This window comes from Apostichopus japonicus, chromosome 2, assembly GCF_037975245.1.
Source record: "Apostichopus japonicus isolate 1M-3 chromosome 2, ASM3797524v1, whole genome shotgun sequence".
Taxonomy (NCBI): domain Eukaryota; kingdom Metazoa; phylum Echinodermata; class Holothuroidea; order Aspidochirotida; family Stichopodidae; genus Apostichopus; species Apostichopus japonicus.
The window spans coordinates 15787827-15806381 of NC_092562.1; the positions used below are offsets into that span (position 1 = coordinate 15787827).

Genomic DNA, 18555 nt, shown 5'->3' on the forward strand with positions numbered 1-18555 from the left:
TTTCTATTAAAAAATATTGACTCACGATGGCTGGTTGGGTGCCTTTTATTACAGAATTGTGATTTAAAATAGCTGTGGCAAAATGTTAATCTCAATGGGAGTAGCAGGAAATGGATGAAAGAGAAGAAAAAAGAAAAGAATGAAAGGAATTGATGATGCTGGTTAATTGAGGTTGACGTTAAAGACCACATTAGGGTGTACAGGTGCGATAGAGTAAGATGGATCAGTTAGGAGCTGGGACAAAGGTTCCAGGATGAGAAACTATATTAAAGTGGATCATGATTGTGTTTATGTAAAGGGGGTATAGCAGGGGTTCCCTAACTGGGGTGCATGAACTCCCAGGGGGGGTGTGTGAGTCCATCCCAGGGGATTTGTGAGGAAAGTCAAAACTAGAGTACTCTTACAATTAATCACTTGTAAATTATACATCTAAAACGGTAATCAGCTTGGTTGATTTTTGTCAATTTTTTTTGGGGGGGGGGGGGCTGAAGTTTCTTCCATATTTTTTCATGTTTGTGAATAAGGCCTATATTAGGTTACTGGATTGCCACAGAAATTGTTTCTTGTCACAAAGAAGTATCAAAATACATACTGTATGAGGAGGAGAGAAGAGCTGTTATTAAAAATGACCTCTAGTGACCATTCAGAGTCCTCCTAGCATATTTTAGGCCATCTATTTCTCTTCTTTTCTATGATTAAAAGGTCACACAAACAAAACCATCATTATTAATCTATATGATAAAGATAACTGCCATGAAAAACTTCTCCAAACAACTATTAAAGAGAATTATTTCTACATTTGGGAGATATCTCAGGTTTAACACTCCACAGCTCCTTCTCACACCAGGCTAAAGACTTGAACAAGTCTAAATATGCTGTCATTAGTTTGCAAACACTGAATTAAAAAAAATTGAAACTTTTAACAAGACTTAGTGATGGCAGTGGTGTAATAATACCTGTCAAAACTGTTTACATTAAAGTAAAAAGGTGCATTCCAGTAACCCCAGGACTCACCTGACATTCTGAACAAAATGTCACTTCAATTTGTTTTATTATAGGACATGAGAAATTAAATGGGAAAGGTTTATCATTTATTTAGGTAAGCCTTGTCTCAAGCTTTCTAGTATCTGTGAAAATGAAATATTTTATTTCATATTTTTGCAGAAATGAGCAACATAGTAGATGTGACTTGTGTGACAGCTACTATTAAGGGAAAAAAAAGGACATTTACTTATACCCACATCTTGTTTTGTAAACTTTAATAAAAAATTTAAAATATTTCATTTTATATGCCAGATAAAAGACACTTACTCAATTATAGAGGCAATTTTGAAAAAAATAAATAAATAATGGGACAAACAGACCGTGACTCATGTGACAAACAAATGTGACTTGTGTGACGAGTAGAACTTACTAATGTATCTGTTAAGAAATGGGGTAATAAAGTGCAAATATAGAGGACATAAACAATAACAAATTATTAAAGCATCTTAGAACAATTAGAAAAATGTTAATTAAATACTAAAACACCCACACCCCTTGCCTACTAGACAGACTAAATACATGTTGTGGAATGGCATGTTCATTTTTGAGATATTCTCATTAAGAAGTCACTTTCAATCACTTTTCATGTTATTTCAGTCATTTTGGGCACTAGAGTACACAAAACATGAAATAGCCAAGTACTGAAAATTGCAATATTTTTTCACACTATGGGAGTGGGGTCTGTTGTTGTTAATTGGAGTGAAAAGACCATATACTCAAGTCCCAAAATGGCTTGAAAAACAAACTTTAATTTTGAATGAGAAGATTTCAAAAATTTTCAAAGGATTTGCCAATCCTCAATTTGATGCTTTATATGGATTTTATTGCTAAGGGGTAGATATTGGTCAGTATTTGCAGACATCTGTGATGTGTTGTTGAAGGTTTGTAAGGTCCCAGACATGGCACCAGGTGATAGTGGCTGAACTATTACAGTAGTCGGCCGAAACTTGGACCGATACCCGACTTTGAAAGGCCATAACTCAAAAAGTATGTAACAGAGAGCGCTCAAACTTTGCAAGACTTCCTATCTCAGTGACCTTCCAAGTTTTCTGGAAATTTGTTGAATTCACACGGAATGACCAATATGTGATGTTTGTATGCTATGTAGGTAAATATGTGAATACACCTTACCAGTGACAAAATTGCAAAACTATCAGAGAAGAATGTGCATTTTATTATGGTCTAGAATCATTATATTCTCAACATGATTCAATACCTAACTACACAGTCTTGGGGAATATTGATTTGAATATTAGGGAATGTTGATGTGACTCACATGATGTGGCTCACATGATGTGACTCACATGACAGTTTTTAAGGGAGATTTTTTACACAATTCGAGCAACTGGGGGAAAATAAATAGTGGTTATCTTTTGGTCTTTATATATAGACTTTTTATCTGTATTATGAGAAGAAAATATAATGCGGGTCAAGAATGAATAATCTTCTTTGACTCGCGTGACAGAAAATAGAGGGTGTTTTTTCTCTAAGCAATTGCACCCTACCCCACCTCAATATCAGAAGTGTTTGGGATGATATTAGATACACCTTCCTATTAGCAATTATTTCAGCTCAGAAACTGATGGTTATTTGTTTATTATGTGAAAAAAACCCTTAAATTACCCTATTTATCAAATCTTCATTTCTATGGCAACCAGTTCTCAAAATTGCCCCCAAAATCCATACAAAACTGACAATTCTTTTGTTGTTAATTAATGAGAACCATGGGTCATATTTTTAAGGAAAATATGTAAATGTTTGATATATATAATACATTTGAAAATTAGTTACGATGATGATGACCTTATCGTGGAATTGACCAAAAGTTTCACCTACAGTAGGCCAACAACAGTCAAACATTTACAAAACAGCAGGTCCCACAGACATAAGGTGCTGTACACTATCTCTCCAAAATAGCAAGATTTTCCTTGCTACTCACAAAGATCTCTAACCATAAAATATAAGGATGATGGGTTAGGTTTACATCTTAGAAGTACAGCAGTGTCCGTGCATGTCTAACTTTATCACCATTGACTCAGCTAGACATGTACTGTTGAGATATGGTCACCATGTAGTACAATTCCTGTTTTTATTCATCTGTCAGGTGTGGAAATGTACTTTCTCCCCTGCTCTAAATAATTCTCTCCGGTTCGTGATCGGCACCATGTGTTCTTAAACCGTACTCAGTGAAATCTTATGGCTGCAGTAGTTCAATGACTTTTGCCACCAACCTGATTTACATATTAATTTAGATAAACAGGCTCATTTCAACAAGCAGGCAAGATATACCAACCACATCAATCTGCAAATATGTGACCGATCGTTTCTCTCCTCTCTGAGCAGAGAAATCCCATTCTTTAAAACGTCATGCTGTCTTCCCTGTCAAGGTGAGTGAAAGTCCATGACTTAATCGTGTCGTCCTTCGCAGAGAAGGTACGAGAACGTTTAAGCTGCTCAAGTGGCTCCCCATCGGTTCCCCCAGCAAGACCCTCGACATCCCCCCTTCAAAGCAGGTCATCTTCAGCTGTGTGTTTTTTTGTTATTTTGCCCTAAAATTCTGGGAAAAGAAGGACTTTAGAGAAAGGCATTTGTTGTAAAAAGAGTATATAAGAAATTGTGGAATATAGCTTGACCTGTCTTGGTCGTTCCACCTGTTATAAAGCCGTCCCACGGTGTTTGGGAAATACAAGGCATATTATATTGCAGACAGATATGTGAGTGTACACGGGAGAAGGGACATTGTGGTGCCAATCTTGATGGGGTATTGTTTTGATAAATTATATGAAAAATTGTTTGCTTCCTGTCCAGTGTAGTGTCATTTTATAATTTGCGTATTAGTGCTCCATTAGGTTTAACTATAGGATTCTGCACCAAATTTAGAGGAATTTGTAAATTCTTACCAATAAAAAAACTGCACCCTTCCCCAAAAGTTTTGACATATCCCTTCTCTACATTCGTAGGTGTCAATAAATTGTTCACTTATAGCTAGGAGAACAAACATGTTGGAAAGAATTTCAGCAATTATTTGAATAAAACCACATCTCCTGTAATATTGGAAAACAGAGTTAACAGGTTCTATTAAATGTCCATTTCAATGTTTTCAAGTTTACAATTTCAAGTATACTGCAACAAATAAAGTGCATAAATGAATCAAAAGTTATCAAAACTAGTAATTTGCCAAGTGACTAATATCCGTACCCTTACGGCAAAGACGATTTTACCCAAATATATATTTCTTTCACAAAAGCATGAGGTAGAAGCGACAATATTAAGTAGAGCTGATTTCAAAATTCAAAAAGATGAAAAATGAATTTTGATGAAACTTCACACACTAAAATGCTTTTGGCAATGTTCTATCATTTCCTTTCCTCAAAGTTCATACGGCTACTCGAGATGACTATTAATTCCCCCGATTCCATCTTTACCCTATTCGCTGAGGTTTTCTATCGCGGGTTTCTTTTAACTTTTTGTACCTTTTAGTCTCTTCTTTGAACGATATATTTTGTGTAGTTTCCGACACTATAAGTTTTCACAGTTTATGAGTTTAAACAGAAATAATAAATGTTTCCCTGGAGGGTTTTGTAATCAAGGAACCGAGACAATTGGCTACGGTTGTTTTCTTCTTGTAGTAGCTTGCTCCCAGTGTCGCAGGGGAGTACCCTCGTCTCTGCGTCAATCCCTAATTGATGTTTTTTCTCTTTTTGGCGTGTTGTTTCCTTGGCTCTGTTTGTTGTTCTAATGTTGGGTTGAAGTCATGCAGGTCGGTCTTTTGATCGGTTAAAACTCATTTCCAAAGTTTGGCTGCTGACCGCTTGAGTTTAAATATCCGTCTACAATCTCACAAATAGAGGAACAGAGAATAGAAAATAATAATTATGAAACAATATTTTGCTGCTTTCTGATACCTATCTCTCCATAACATTCGTACAACTCTGATCTATCTAGCCCACAAAAATTGGTGACATTTAAGCTCTGCATCGCTCCCACCGACCCACTTGCAGGGTCAAGGGCCACTTTTCTCATTCTTCCGAATCTAAAGTTCAGAATACAACCATGGTATTTTTTTGACAAAAGTCATTGACAACATTTACTGAGGTTTTGCTTTAACAATATACCAACACTTACCCTAAGCCTGTACAGCACTTCCCATTGCATATCGTAGCCCTAAATTAATTTGTGTTTAAACTTCCACATTTTAATATTTTGAGGTGAGATGAAATAATTTCATGATGCAGGTTAGTTCAGATAGGACAGCTCTGTGCAGTGGGCATGTATATTAATCCCAAGCAGCTATTGTATAAAGTGTGTTGTATCATTTTTTTAAAAACATGGAGGTGATTTTAAGATATTTCTGGTAGTTAATTAGGGGTGGTGTAACAATACCCCATCAAAGTTACTCCTTAGAATTACAATTGTCAGTTTCGTGCCCAACATTGATTCCTCAGTCATTTTCCATGTAATGCTTGAATTCATAGATTGATTTTTCTGTTTCATTTTTTTTAATATTATTATCATAAATTTTATTTGGGGGGGGGGAGAGGGCGGGGAACTCTTCAATACACCTTCTGGTAACACATGTTACATGTGGCTCAGCTTCTTTGAGACATAAAAAGTAGTACATAACATGCTTTAAAGGGTGTGAAGACTTGCCCAAAAAGAAACGTCTAATGCCGGTAATTTGACCTAGTTTCGAAAGAGGTGTAACAGAAGTGTTCGACACCACCATCAATCCCCGAAAATACACACACAACTTGCTACCATCGGTAATTAGACAATAGTGTACAGTCAGTTCATCCAGCTGCGGTCAATACCCACAGCAGTGTATAAACGATACAGCGATGGACATCTCAGGTCCAGCTAAAGATAACAAGGTATCACGTTTCATTACTGTCTGCATTTTGTAGTGACACAAACAAAACGTCACTTGCAAGCAACAGAAAGTTAACTTTTTCAGATGGCTGCACGCGGTTTGGAGCGAGTCTTCAATGCCTTTTATACAAACATTTCGGAAAATGCATTTGAAACCAAATATGTTAGTTAAGACGTCTGTCGGATTGTGCAATACAGTTTTCATCTCAGACATACAATGTACCATCTTCATTGCTCTTTGTTTTTGGTTTAAAAAATACACTTTGTGATCGTTAGAGCTGCCAAAGAGGCTACTGGATAAACAGATAGCAAAATTAATTAATTAATTAATAACCTTTTGTTGGTTTCCGGCATTACAGAGTTTTTGCTGTGAAGATTTACAAAAACGTTGATCGACTCTTGACAGTTTGGTAGATGAATGCAATTGGTGGCAAAAGATTAGATTTGTAAAATGTCAAGGAATATGATTACTTTTGTTTTTCTTCTCTCTGTTTGTGTCAGTATTCCCTCCTTTCTGTCTGTAATTTGATTAAAAAGGATCAAATGATGGAAGATCATTCTGTTTTGAGACTTGAAATAAATCAAGCGGGACATGTAAATTGATTTTGCAGAGGAATTACGTTTGGCATCAAATGACGAAAGAAGAAAAAAACCCATCTTGTTTCTAGGAGATAATCTCATTAATCAAAAGATTAGTTTTCAAACCAGTTTTTCTTGTTTATTGCCTTCTCTCTTTCTCCCTCTTCTTGAAAAACATTTCTGAAATTTCAAACCAAACACTCGGGGATTTGTTTAAATGAGTAGGAAATGAAGCCCGGAAGGGTTTTAATCATTATCTCTGACTGTTTGGCATAATCTGCAAGGCTCGTATAGTTTTTGAATTGGATTTGCGATAACGTACGATAACATCCATCTGGCGCGAGACTTTTAACGTTTGCAATATGTACATTAAAATTTGTGGGACACAGAATATTTTGTATTGGACTAAGATCAAATCTGTTAGCTAATTAGGTGTAGCCCAATGTGTGTTACCTCATTGGTCTCTTAATAATTAAAATTGAGGGCTATCTAGTTTATTTTTGAATATTACATGGCTTGGTGTCTCAGTGATACAACACTATGATCCACCAAGTTTTTTTGAGGGGCATATGCCTCACCCGCTCCATCGCCATGGTTATAATGAGACTGCAGTCTCCCCTTCATCCCATACCAGTGTTATGGTGGGTTGGCTAAAATGCTGGGGCAGTAGATACAGTGGGTATCTGAAAGGTTGTGAGTCTAACCTCTGCCCAGCTACAAGTAAGGTGGGTTTTTCATCCACAATCTTCTGTTCTGAAATAGTCTTTGAAATGTCCAAAATATGAGCTAAAACTGTGTAAAATTGGATAGCCCACCTGACATGAAATGTAAGGTAGTAGCTTTTCAGTTTCTCCCACTTGTATGTGGAGGTACTTAGCACTACAAGATAAGACTGTCTTCCAGACGGAAATGTTATATATATATATATGTGTTTGAAATTGTAATGAGTTGGAAAATCCAGAACAGTGAAAAACCTTCCACCTGGACACAGGCTCCATTTTTATATATGGACACCCATAACCACTACGCAATGGACAATGATGGTATGTCCAGAGGTTCGAAACCAGTAAGGAAGGTCTTCATTCTACTGGCTTTGCCACCTGTATCTAATAATGGTAGCTCTAATTTGGTGATATATATATATATATATATATATATGTATATAGATATATATGTATATATATATATTGAATTATATTGAAATTGTAGTGAGTTGTATATATATATATATGCCAAAGGCATGATACATGGCTATTTGACTACATTGAAGATACTGTAAATGACCTTGACTACTTCAAGTGTAAAATGGTTCTGTCTCTTTACGATTCCAAGTCGGGGACGACGGAAAATGAAAGGAATAGTCATAGGGAGGCCGAGCCTCTGTCTTTTTGGCTTTTCTGTCACCTTGATAGTGTAACATTATACTTCTATTAACTGTCTAAGAATACCTCTTGGAGAGAAATCTGAATTGGTTTCTATCTTGTTAGAAGTATTATTGGAAGTTTGGACAATTACCAACATATGCTCAGTGAAATGTAATTGGCATATAATATGCTGGCAAAAATAGGAACAGTTTGGAACTCAGAATTATCCATTTAAAGTGATTTTTTATGGCAAATTGTTTTCAACAAAATGGTCAAAGTATATTGTCGCACGCACGCAGAGGTCATTGACAGTTGTAACATGACAGAATATGAATTTGAGTGCAATGATTCTTTGACGTTGGGTTAAATGATGGGTTTTAATGATCGTTAGTATTGTCATGAAATTTTCATCTCCTGAAACAGCTCTGTGAATGATATGTGTTATCATTGAATTTGCACAAAGAATGACATTTTCACTCATTAAAGAATTTGTAAATGAAAATGAATTTTTTGAAAGACATTAGAATAGGAAAATGGGATGCAGCAAAAAAATTGTTCAATTTTGTCAGAGTGGTTTTAAAAGGGACTATATACAGTCACTTAAATATTGCTAGAGATGCCAACAAAATAAAACCATAAAACAAGGTTTTAAACACTGTTTGTTTTCTATTTTGCTTTAACCTTCATTGGAGTAAATTTATAGTGTATGGTTGTCATTTTTACCTCAGTGATCATTATTCGTAAATCCTGAGAATAGAAAGAATTTTGTGTTATAAACTGTGATTTATATATTATTCAAATATCCGAGAAGAACATTCTCATTATACTGTATGCAATCTTTGAAACATCTGTAAACATGCTCTTGCATACGTGCATGGTAAACTGCCAGTCAGCTGTTCATCCGGGAAAAAATTTCCACAAAGTATGAACTACGTGACTGGATATATTCACCGTTTAACAAGTTTAACAAGATAAACGAAAGCCTTGAACTGTTGTCATTCTCTCACAGGGCGATTACACCAAAATAAGCTTACGAGAACCCTTGTACTTAGGCGGCCATCCAGCTTTGTCACACCTCTACTCGAAGACTGAGGCGACCAAAGGATTTGAAGGCTGCGTCGAGAGGCTACTCGTCATGAGCAGAAATGTAGATCTCCGACCTACACCTCAGGGAGAAGCAGAAACCGGAGTAAATGTCGGTGAGATGAGTAGAATATTAGCATCGAATAAGAGAAAGCAATGCCAAGTGTCTGTATATTATTCCCCTCGGGAATCAAAGAAAGCAACTCTCGCTGCGTTTGTAATATGTATCTGGTTTTATGATCATGTTGAAGGTACCTGGAAGGTACCTGGAGTGTCATTTAGATTGTGTTTATTGGTGTTATAGTCACATGTAACGACATGTCTTTGATCTCTTCATGCCATTGTAAGTGGTGCCGTCATATGCCATGACATCCCTTTAATGGTGGTGTCTTGTCTCATTAATGGTGTTTCCATTTTGTCGTAATTCCACTCTGCATTCCGGGCAAGAGATCAAGAATCGTACCTTGCCAAGAATATCAGATGATAAAAAAATTGAGAAACAATATTTTGCAGTATGCTATTTTGGCAAAATGTAATTATAGAAAATGTGACAGGACAATAACTAAGGAAGGCCGTTTGGCTCTCTGTATTCTCATTCGTGGCCTATATGTATATATTTCTCTCTCTCTCTAGGTGAGTGCACCTTGCCGTTGTGTCAAGAGAGCCCGTGTAATAATGGGGGTACCTGTTCGGTCATCCGACCAGATCGTCACGTCTGCCTTTGTCCGTTAGGGCACCACGGAGAGTCATGTCAAGAAGGTAGGTGTCATCTGCTGACTGTGAATTTTGCCAATGTCTTTAAATGTCACTTTAAGGTAGCGGAATTACTGAGTGAAAAGAAGTACAACGGTTTCCTTTTTGTAAACAGCGAAAGTGGAACAAGATAGGTCGCTCTTGCGATCTTCCTCTCTGACCGAACCCAGATAGTAAAGCTGGGAGGAACTTTGCTCTTAGTGTTTGCATCCACCTTGGTGACTTCTAGATTTCTGCTTTGTTATTATTATTTCTTTTGAAGGAGTCGTATTTGATTTGAGGTCAACCAAGGTCAAAGTCTGATAATTATGTAAATGTCTTCCATTGTCCATTATATATATTTTTTATTATTCTTTGATGTTGTCAGACTTTTGTTCAACTTTATTTTGTGATACACACATTAGGAATAGTACTGTGCAATAAGGTCTCATGTATAATCTTGGGGCACCGCGTAGCTTTGTTAGAAAGTGAAAATATCTGTTTAATATGAGTGTGCATAGCTACAAGTATCTGTTTGATAACACTGATAATCTTGTGTTGACTTTACAATACACCTGGCTCTTATCAAGACCAGTTTGAACAAGGAAATGCCAACAGGTTATCTTTGCAATCTCAATTAAGTGGCCAGAGAGAGACCAGAGTTGCCCATTTCTCTGAGAGTACTTCATGATTGGAAGGGGGAGGTTGAGTGGTGTTTTTATTAAGTTGTCAAAATATTTGGTAATGAATAAAATAAAGCAGTGACTCTTTCTTTCCATTCCTTATCGTTGTTAAAGGGGTTGATGGCAGAAATGACTCATTTAGCCCAATTAGGTACAGGAAATATCCATGGTTTGACAGTGTATTTATTTGACTGTATAATAATAGAGAGGAAGATTTATGAGCTGGATATTGGGGGGAATTTTGTTATTTAAAGGCCAAAAATCCTTATCAGTGAATTACTCTCATTGGTGTCCACAGGTGATTATTTATACATAAGGTAGCCTTAATGCTAGGGTAATGGTCATGGGCTGGACTTCTTTCATCATATCAGGTCTGACTTATTCAGTGGTTGTATGGATCATCAGATGACTGCATACAGTATTTTATGTCTAGGAATCACAAAACCTCTGGTCTTTGTGGTGTTCCTGTTGTTTTTGTGATGAACTGTGAATGTTATTGTGGTGTTAATTCCTGTTGTTTTTGTGATGAACTGTGATGGATAACATTACTGTAGGGCTTCTGGAGAGTATGTTAGTATGTTACAACAATATTCAGATAATGTCTTTCATTATAGCTGGTACATGTAGTCCAAATTGGTTTGGGACCATCTGTGCCCATTTTTGAGCTGGGTTGGCCTAAATTTTATTTCCACCTCAAATTCATTTTGGGACACATGCCTTGGCTTGGACCCGAATTTGTGGTGCCCAATATGTTTGGGACCATCTTGGCCCACATTTTCTTTACCATTGCAATTATAACTCTGCAACCTTGAATCAGATTGTAGCCAAACTTGGTATACAGTTGTTGGTTAAAAGCTGTTTACATGTGGGCAAGATTATGATATTAGGTGATGACATACAACACTTTAATATTCCACTAAGCAAGAAACCATAGTGCCCGTTTCTTTTTGTCTACTGGCCATTGTCATGAATTACTTTTCCAGAATTTCTTCAAGATGAGTACCGTGTTATAAATCCACTAGTATACATCGGTTTTGATATATTTCTCGCGTCCCATATCAAACTTTTCACCCAGGGAGGAGGATTTTCTACCAGTACCAATTTTCATTTCACATCCCATTTTGACAACTACCACTTTTCTCCTTTCCATTTTACAACGAGGAGTCCTTGGCAGGATTTTCCCCTCAAAAGAACGTGTTACGTGTGACCGGAAAGATTCATGTAATCTCGTCCCATCCTCTTGAGAAGGTTTAACAAGATCCGTAAATCGATTTGTCTCTTGTGACATGAATCCCCGTCATCACCGACAGTAAATCTTTTGGCCTCTAGTGATGTAATCCTGTTGGAGTCAGACTGCAAAAAAAACCTCTTGCAATTTTCAATCGGAACAATTAAGAGATTGGCAGTCATCTCTCTCTGTCTCCGTCTCCATCTGTCGCTGCCTCCCTCTCTCTCTTCGTTTTTCTCCGTCTCTCCCCTCAGCAAAACTGAGAAGGGGAGACTTTCAACGGGAGGAAGCAGAGGAGGAAACAGGATTTATGTTGACCATCAATCTTGAAGTTTCTCTTCTGTGATTGTCTCTCTTGAGTTTTGTTTATATTTTCTGTAATCGTTGCCTCACACAATTGATAGGTTGACTATCTACCCGGCGATGAATGGCGCAGGATACGATTCTATATTGTTACAAGATGCTACGGGAACATCAGACCAGCATATTGCGTGGCATTCTTGCATATATTCTACTTTGCAATTCCGTTACAAAAGACTTCCCGAAGAAACTGGCTCGCCAGATTTTCGATAAATCCATTAAAGCTGCAAGGTTTTACTCTATGTCAGAATCTGGGCGGCTGCCATGATGGGTTGTATCATCGATGATGTGTAAGGCCATTCAACTTTGTCCAGTACAGAGTGGGATGTTCACACACTCCACAACACAATCCTAGATTTTTAAATTATTTAAAATAGACACATTTTAAATATAGTGGTTTTACCACATTTGATCTTAGTTGAGAATGATTGAACAATCTGATTTATCGTTCAATTAACGTCCCGGACAAGTTCCTTACAATTTTGAATAAAATTGTGGAATCCGCTATTCCATCTCATGCAATGTATTTCTCGGAAAATGTGCTTCGTAGTATTAGCAGTTCTAACCCATCATTTTATTACGTGTGTAACATCTCCCCTGGCGACTCATATATAATCACTTCAGTGAGAAAATAGAAGAAAAATAAATACATACAAAATAGAGTTGAAAGAAGAAGGGAACGAGAAAAACTCCCAGGCAAAATTAAATACCAGGGTGATTGATGATGTGATATTTGTGCAGTTTACCGTAAAAAGCTCTTTATCTAACCAAATCATAAGCTTGCACTTTGACAGGAAGGGAAAGTCATTTTCGGAACGGAAGAAAATGTTTCAAATTTGAAGTAGAGCATGTTAAGGTCACCTGCTGCTGCTGCCTAATAACTGCAATGGGATCCATGTCTGTTCTAATTGACCTGTGGAAGACGCAGGCTTTTTTTTAGGGGTGGGGGTGGGGGGGTGAGAAAGTGGAGGTGGTGGGTGAACATTTTCATTCAACAGAAATTGCATTTAGCTTTACAAATGACTGTAGCAATGAAGTATAGTACTAGTCACAAATACGAAAAGCAACGTACTTTGATGGGAAACTTTCTCACAGGAAGCCTGGGAAAATGAAAGAAAAATCAGACAAGATGTAAAACAATGCTTGACTGTTTTGTTAATTCCTATGAGGGGCTCGAAATAATTAATCAACTCAAATTACAGCATGATTAGAGTACTTGTAAAAGCAGTACTTTACTGACAGTTCTTACCCCCTCCATTTCCTTCCCTAAACTTTCAAATGTTTTTAAATTATACGAATTGAAGGTCCCTGTGGGTTAGCAAATGCATAGAGAGAGGGCAACAAAATGACTCTTGAAGTTTGAGCATTTAGTGATCATTCTATTCACATTCTAGCAAAACTGGGGAGTGGGAGGGAAGGGGGGGGGAGGGGATGAAACTTTTTTTGCAAGATACTAAAAAAAAGTATTTCATTGCATTTACATGGGCAGTAGTGCTTCAATATCAAATTGTTGCTTGTAGTGCATCTCGCCACTATCATACTTTCACACAAACTTTGATGAAAGGTTGAATAGACTTGTCATACCATGCAAATAGCAATCAAAGAACAAGTACATGATGTGTTGGTGCAGTGACTTACATCCACCCCGAGGTGTCCCTTCCATACAATACTGCATTGTGGGTCCTTCTCAATGGGTAATGCTCTGAGCTAACTCTCGTTTGATCTATTTTGATATCATTGTTCGGTCGCTGAATCACTGCAGAAGAAAACCCTGACATTTCATTGAGTGAGATAACTTGTTTAAACAAAACTTCAACAGAAAACCTTTTTTCATTCTTTTTTTTTTAGAAATCCTTAAGTCAATGACTGTTTCTCCCACATGGACCACAATAAGAAGCGTATGAAATGGTTTGTCTTAAAGTGACAGTCCAAATCTCTGTGACTTGCTAGTCTTGCTGTAGTTGATCCTCTGCATATGGAATGCAACTATATGCATGGAATGTAACCCTGGGCAACCCAGTACCATGTAGTGACCATGTTGGGGGAGGGGGAGGGAGGGGTGTACGAGCATAGTGGTTGATGAACTGCTACAAAATATTGATGCAGTATGCAAATGTCCTGCATTAGCCCTTGAAACCAAAAAACAAACAAAAAAACAGAGAATGTGGTTGAATTTTGCGAACTCCTGATCCACGATGTCATACATTATTTTTTCATGTTAAGCCATTCCCAGTGGTATTGATCACAAACTGTTCTTTTGCACAAGTGGCTCAATGCATTTCTCAACTCACAAAATGCATTCTTTTAGTGTTGAAAGTCTGAGCCATGTAACTTTTCCAAGATATCACTCATTGCCGGGAATTACAGCTGAACAACGTTAATAAACTACATTGTCATAGGAAGGCTAAGATGTGTAGGATTAACACAGAGAGTAAAAGAACCATAATAGTCCTGTCCCAATTAAGGTTGAAAAGAATGGTGGTTATTAGATGACGTCATGAAAGTATAGGGTGCTTTTACACTAGATCCGAATCAGATCTAGACGTCAGGATCTGATTCTGACGTCTAGATCACGGCCGTATTGTTAACGCAGTTCAGATCCGGATCTGATCCTCCTATTTTGATGCTGGCAGAAACCAGGATCTGATCCGGACGTCGAAATCAATTGTGCAATTTAAACACTCCTGCATCAACAGTGACCCGAGATATCAGGTGACCGCATTACGTCACATCCATTCTCGCGTGAATTTCCAGTCTTGTATCATTGCATATGCTAATTCCTACGTAGATTGAGTGCATGTGGGCAGTGCATAGCATAGTATTGTCACCCTAAGGCAATGCAACCATGACAATGAAAGTTTTGGAGTATACGTACTACACGATCAACGGCTGCGCATGACACAATTCCAATCCGATATTTTTACCAACATCCGTTGAATAGCGGGGGAGGATCAGAGTACGACTCAAGTGTATATGCGTCAGGATCAATGCATAAATTTATCCCATGGAGAGATGAATGTCTGATAACATCAGGGAATCTGATCTGGATCTAGTGTAAAAGCACCCTTAGTACCTACACGAAATCGCTGACTGTACGAAAATAGCTCTTGGAATTGTGTAACTTCACTTTAAAGAAACAACAGAAGATGTATTAGGGCTGAATGCTTCTCTACAAGGGGGGAGGAGGGAGATGAGGAGACATTTCTCTGATTGGTCATCGAACCAAACCACAAAACATCATAAAGTTTTGTCTTCTCATTTTTTATAAACCACACAATGAGCTACCACTTTATAAATCTCCATTCTGTCAAATTCCGCTAAATATGACTATTTTAGGTTTCTATAGTCACCGACCACAAGTCTCCAATATCTGTCTCTCCATTTATCTTTTTCTCAAAGTGTCCCTTTGAAGTATTTTCTGGAGACTTTCCTCCTGAAAAAAAAAGAATCCCGGGCAGGAAAGGATTCTTTTGTAAATGTCAGGCGGGGAGAGTTGGTAGATGTGTATGGCCTCGGGGAGTACACTGGTTGATAATCCAATCAAGCTTTTGTTGAACACATTCAAACTTCAGCCTGATCTATAAAGACTATTCTTCTCCGGAAATTTTGCTGAGTATATCAGGACCCGAGGTGATATGTGAACAGATGTTCATTAAGAAGGACAGGAACCATGGCTGTAGAAAGGGTCAGTCAGCCATGCTCATTGTCACTGGGGCGTGAGCTCAGGAAGTTCTCTAGGAACGAAGGGATGCCATCGCCGCCCGTACTAGATAGCCGATGGATCTGTTCAAATATATTAACTCTTGACTGGTTAAGATGAAAAAAGAATAAAGAAATTAAGAGAAAAGTATAAAATAGAACAAATGTATTTTCTGGTTTCCTAGTTGGTTTTGCATTCTGTTATTTATTAAGTCCCTACCTTGTATGGGATACAGGTTAAGGGATGGCTAAATTATTAGGTATTTCTCTGTAAAAATGTTTCATTTTTACTTTGCCAATTTCACTGCCAAAGCTTTGCAGTGTCAGGAGACTTCCCCCAAGTACAACAAATGCTTAGCAATATCATTTTGTGCGAGCTTGGCTTTTGCGTCCTTGAAAGCGCCAGTGTTTGTACTATAGTTTTGAGGCTTAAAATATGAAATTATCCATATGCTGAACTTACTGTATAGTTGATGGTTGTAAAGCTGTAAGAAGATGATGTACTGCTTAGAGCTAAGAGGTATAAAAAGTAAAATTGTATTTAGAGATTATATGGGGGTCAGTAACCTCCTCATATGGGACTTATCTGTACATATTGAATGTGATGTCTGTGTATTCGGCCAAGGACAGTGTGTCAATAGAGTTTATGGAAGGTTATCGGTCGTAAACTTGATAAGCTTTAAAGCTTTCACACTTACGGAAGAAGTTGCTTTGGATTATTTCTTTTCAAAGTATGCATTTCCTTCATTGATCCTCTCTTGATCAAGTAAACTTTCCTTTTCAAAACTCAAAACTTTGGAATATGTTTGACAGTGATGCACTGAATTGAATTACTTGTAGTGAAATGCCTCTTAATATGGGACCTTCCTTCCCTCCCTCCCCCCAATAAACCCTTCCCTGATGATGAATAATTACTCCTTTCAATTACTTACAGTACAGAGGCAAAGCAGCGCCAATCCCATGTGGGAGGGATAAGGGGGAAGGGGGGTGTAGCAAAGACATTGATCCCATGTGATCCCTCATCTGGAAGGATTATATGATTAACATGACATGGAATCACCTCACAGATGATGTGAAAGCACAACGTTTTGTTGTTATTAAGAAGCACAATATCATCCTCATGATGGACAGACAACCTTACATCCGTGGATGTCTCTTTCAAGGGGGGGGGGAGAGCATGGGGTAGAGGGTCCCACCCTAGTTGGGTGATTTTCCCGAGTAGAAGCATGTAAAAAACTTACAATAAACTATAAGAACTATTTTTCATTCTCCTAGCTTCTTTATGAATGTATTGATGGATTATCAGTCTATTAGACATACATCACCCACTGGTAACCGCTGGTAAAATGATTTCATTTTTCATCCTCAGAGCTGCTGGTAGATATCCCATCATTCGGTGGTACATCCTACATCGCCCATGGTAGTCTTTCCAATCAACACCTGTCCTTCATAGAAGTTGAAGTGGTATTTCGACCCAGAGGCCTGAATGGGGTCATCCTCTATAGTGGACTAAACATTGACGGTACGGGAGACTTCATATCGTTATCTCTCAGCGACGGACACGTGGAATTTCGATTTGATTGTGGATCTGGGCCTGCTATAATAAGGTAGGTTAAACCCGAAATGGAATCAACATCAGTAGGTAACTTGATTAGAGGACTTCATCATGAGTTGGTAACCTTAAGTTAGAAACAACATCTGAACAACATCAGTAGGTAACTTCATTGGTAAACAACATCAAAAGGTAGCTTGATTAATTGGTAAACAACATCAGCAGGTAACTTACAAACAATCAATTGGTAACTGGGTTGGTAAACAGCATCAGTAGGTAACCGGAACAGAAATCCACATCAGTTTTAGGAAACAACATCAGAAGTTATCTTCACCAGTTGACAAGATCAGAAGGTAACTTCAACACTGACAAGAAAGCATGAGTTGTTAAATGACTGCAACAGTTGGTAACCTCAGTGACATTAGGAAAACAGATTTTGGTTTTTAAAAGGTCTTACCTTTTCTGTCCGTCTTGCTGATTTCAAAATGTACCAATCTCAATTTTACCAATCGGTACACTTGGAAACCAAATGCCCATGCATAGGGACTGAGTGAGCATGCAAATGAGGAAGGATGCAATTGGGAATAATTTTCATCTCTTGGATTCAGCTGCCCTGGCCAGAGATTTATAAACTTAATCATGGATTCTGCTTGACCAACACCTGCCCGCTACTGTAGAAACCCTGTATCCCAAGATAAAGATTGATAGCGCCCTCTTTGAATTGATTTTGAATTAAAAAAACATTTGATTGGACTCTTATAGTAAATTAACTTCAAGCAAGGAAAAGGAAGAAGCAGCATTTGTATTACCGTGCAATTTATGCAATGAGGAAAATGTGAGGACGGCAACATTTTTTTTAATCAAAAGTATTCCGTAATTATCTGGTAATTCATGTTAATACATCGCATATTAGTCTAGTCAGTAGCAGTCTTAGATTAAATAATTTCCATCGGTTAATCAAATTGCACGAGATTGGCTGAGAACTTTGTGAAAAGCTGCTGAACAGTCTACCTCTGCTGCCAAGATATTTTAAGAACTTAAAAACGTCCAGATAACTTCAAGAGTATTGTGTAGGGTGGTTTTAATTCCCTAAATTTGTTAGCAACCGGAGGTGACTAAGGTTGGTCATTCTAGCATATTAAAGTGACAATTAAGCGTTATCAGCCTCTTTTACATGTTTAAGCATGGTGGTAAAAATGGCAAATCTGTTCAAGAAATACTTTTCTGTAAGGTTGTGATCCTCATAATAATACCCGACAAAGAAATTGATCAAGTTGGAGTGTTATGTAAATCTCACAGTGATGGAACTGAATTGAGGATGGCAATAAAATGCTCTTTATAGTTGAGGATCAGTGACCATCA

At 37.6% G+C, this 18555-nt stretch overlaps 1 protein-coding gene across 1 annotated transcript in view; it reads left to right on the forward strand.

Moving 5' to 3' along the window:
- LOC139979746 (pikachurin-like) overlaps window positions 1-18555 on the forward strand; it is a 102307-nt gene that overhangs the window by 69463 nt on the left and 14289 nt on the right. The window contains exons 6-8 of the mRNA XM_071990825.1: window positions 8866-9055; window positions 9573-9698; window positions 17011-17248. Of these exons, the coding sequence (XP_071846926.1) occupies window positions 8866-9055; window positions 9573-9698; window positions 17011-17248 (554 nt within the window). The remainder of the gene's footprint in view (window positions 1-8865; window positions 9056-9572; window positions 9699-17010; window positions 17249-18555) is intronic.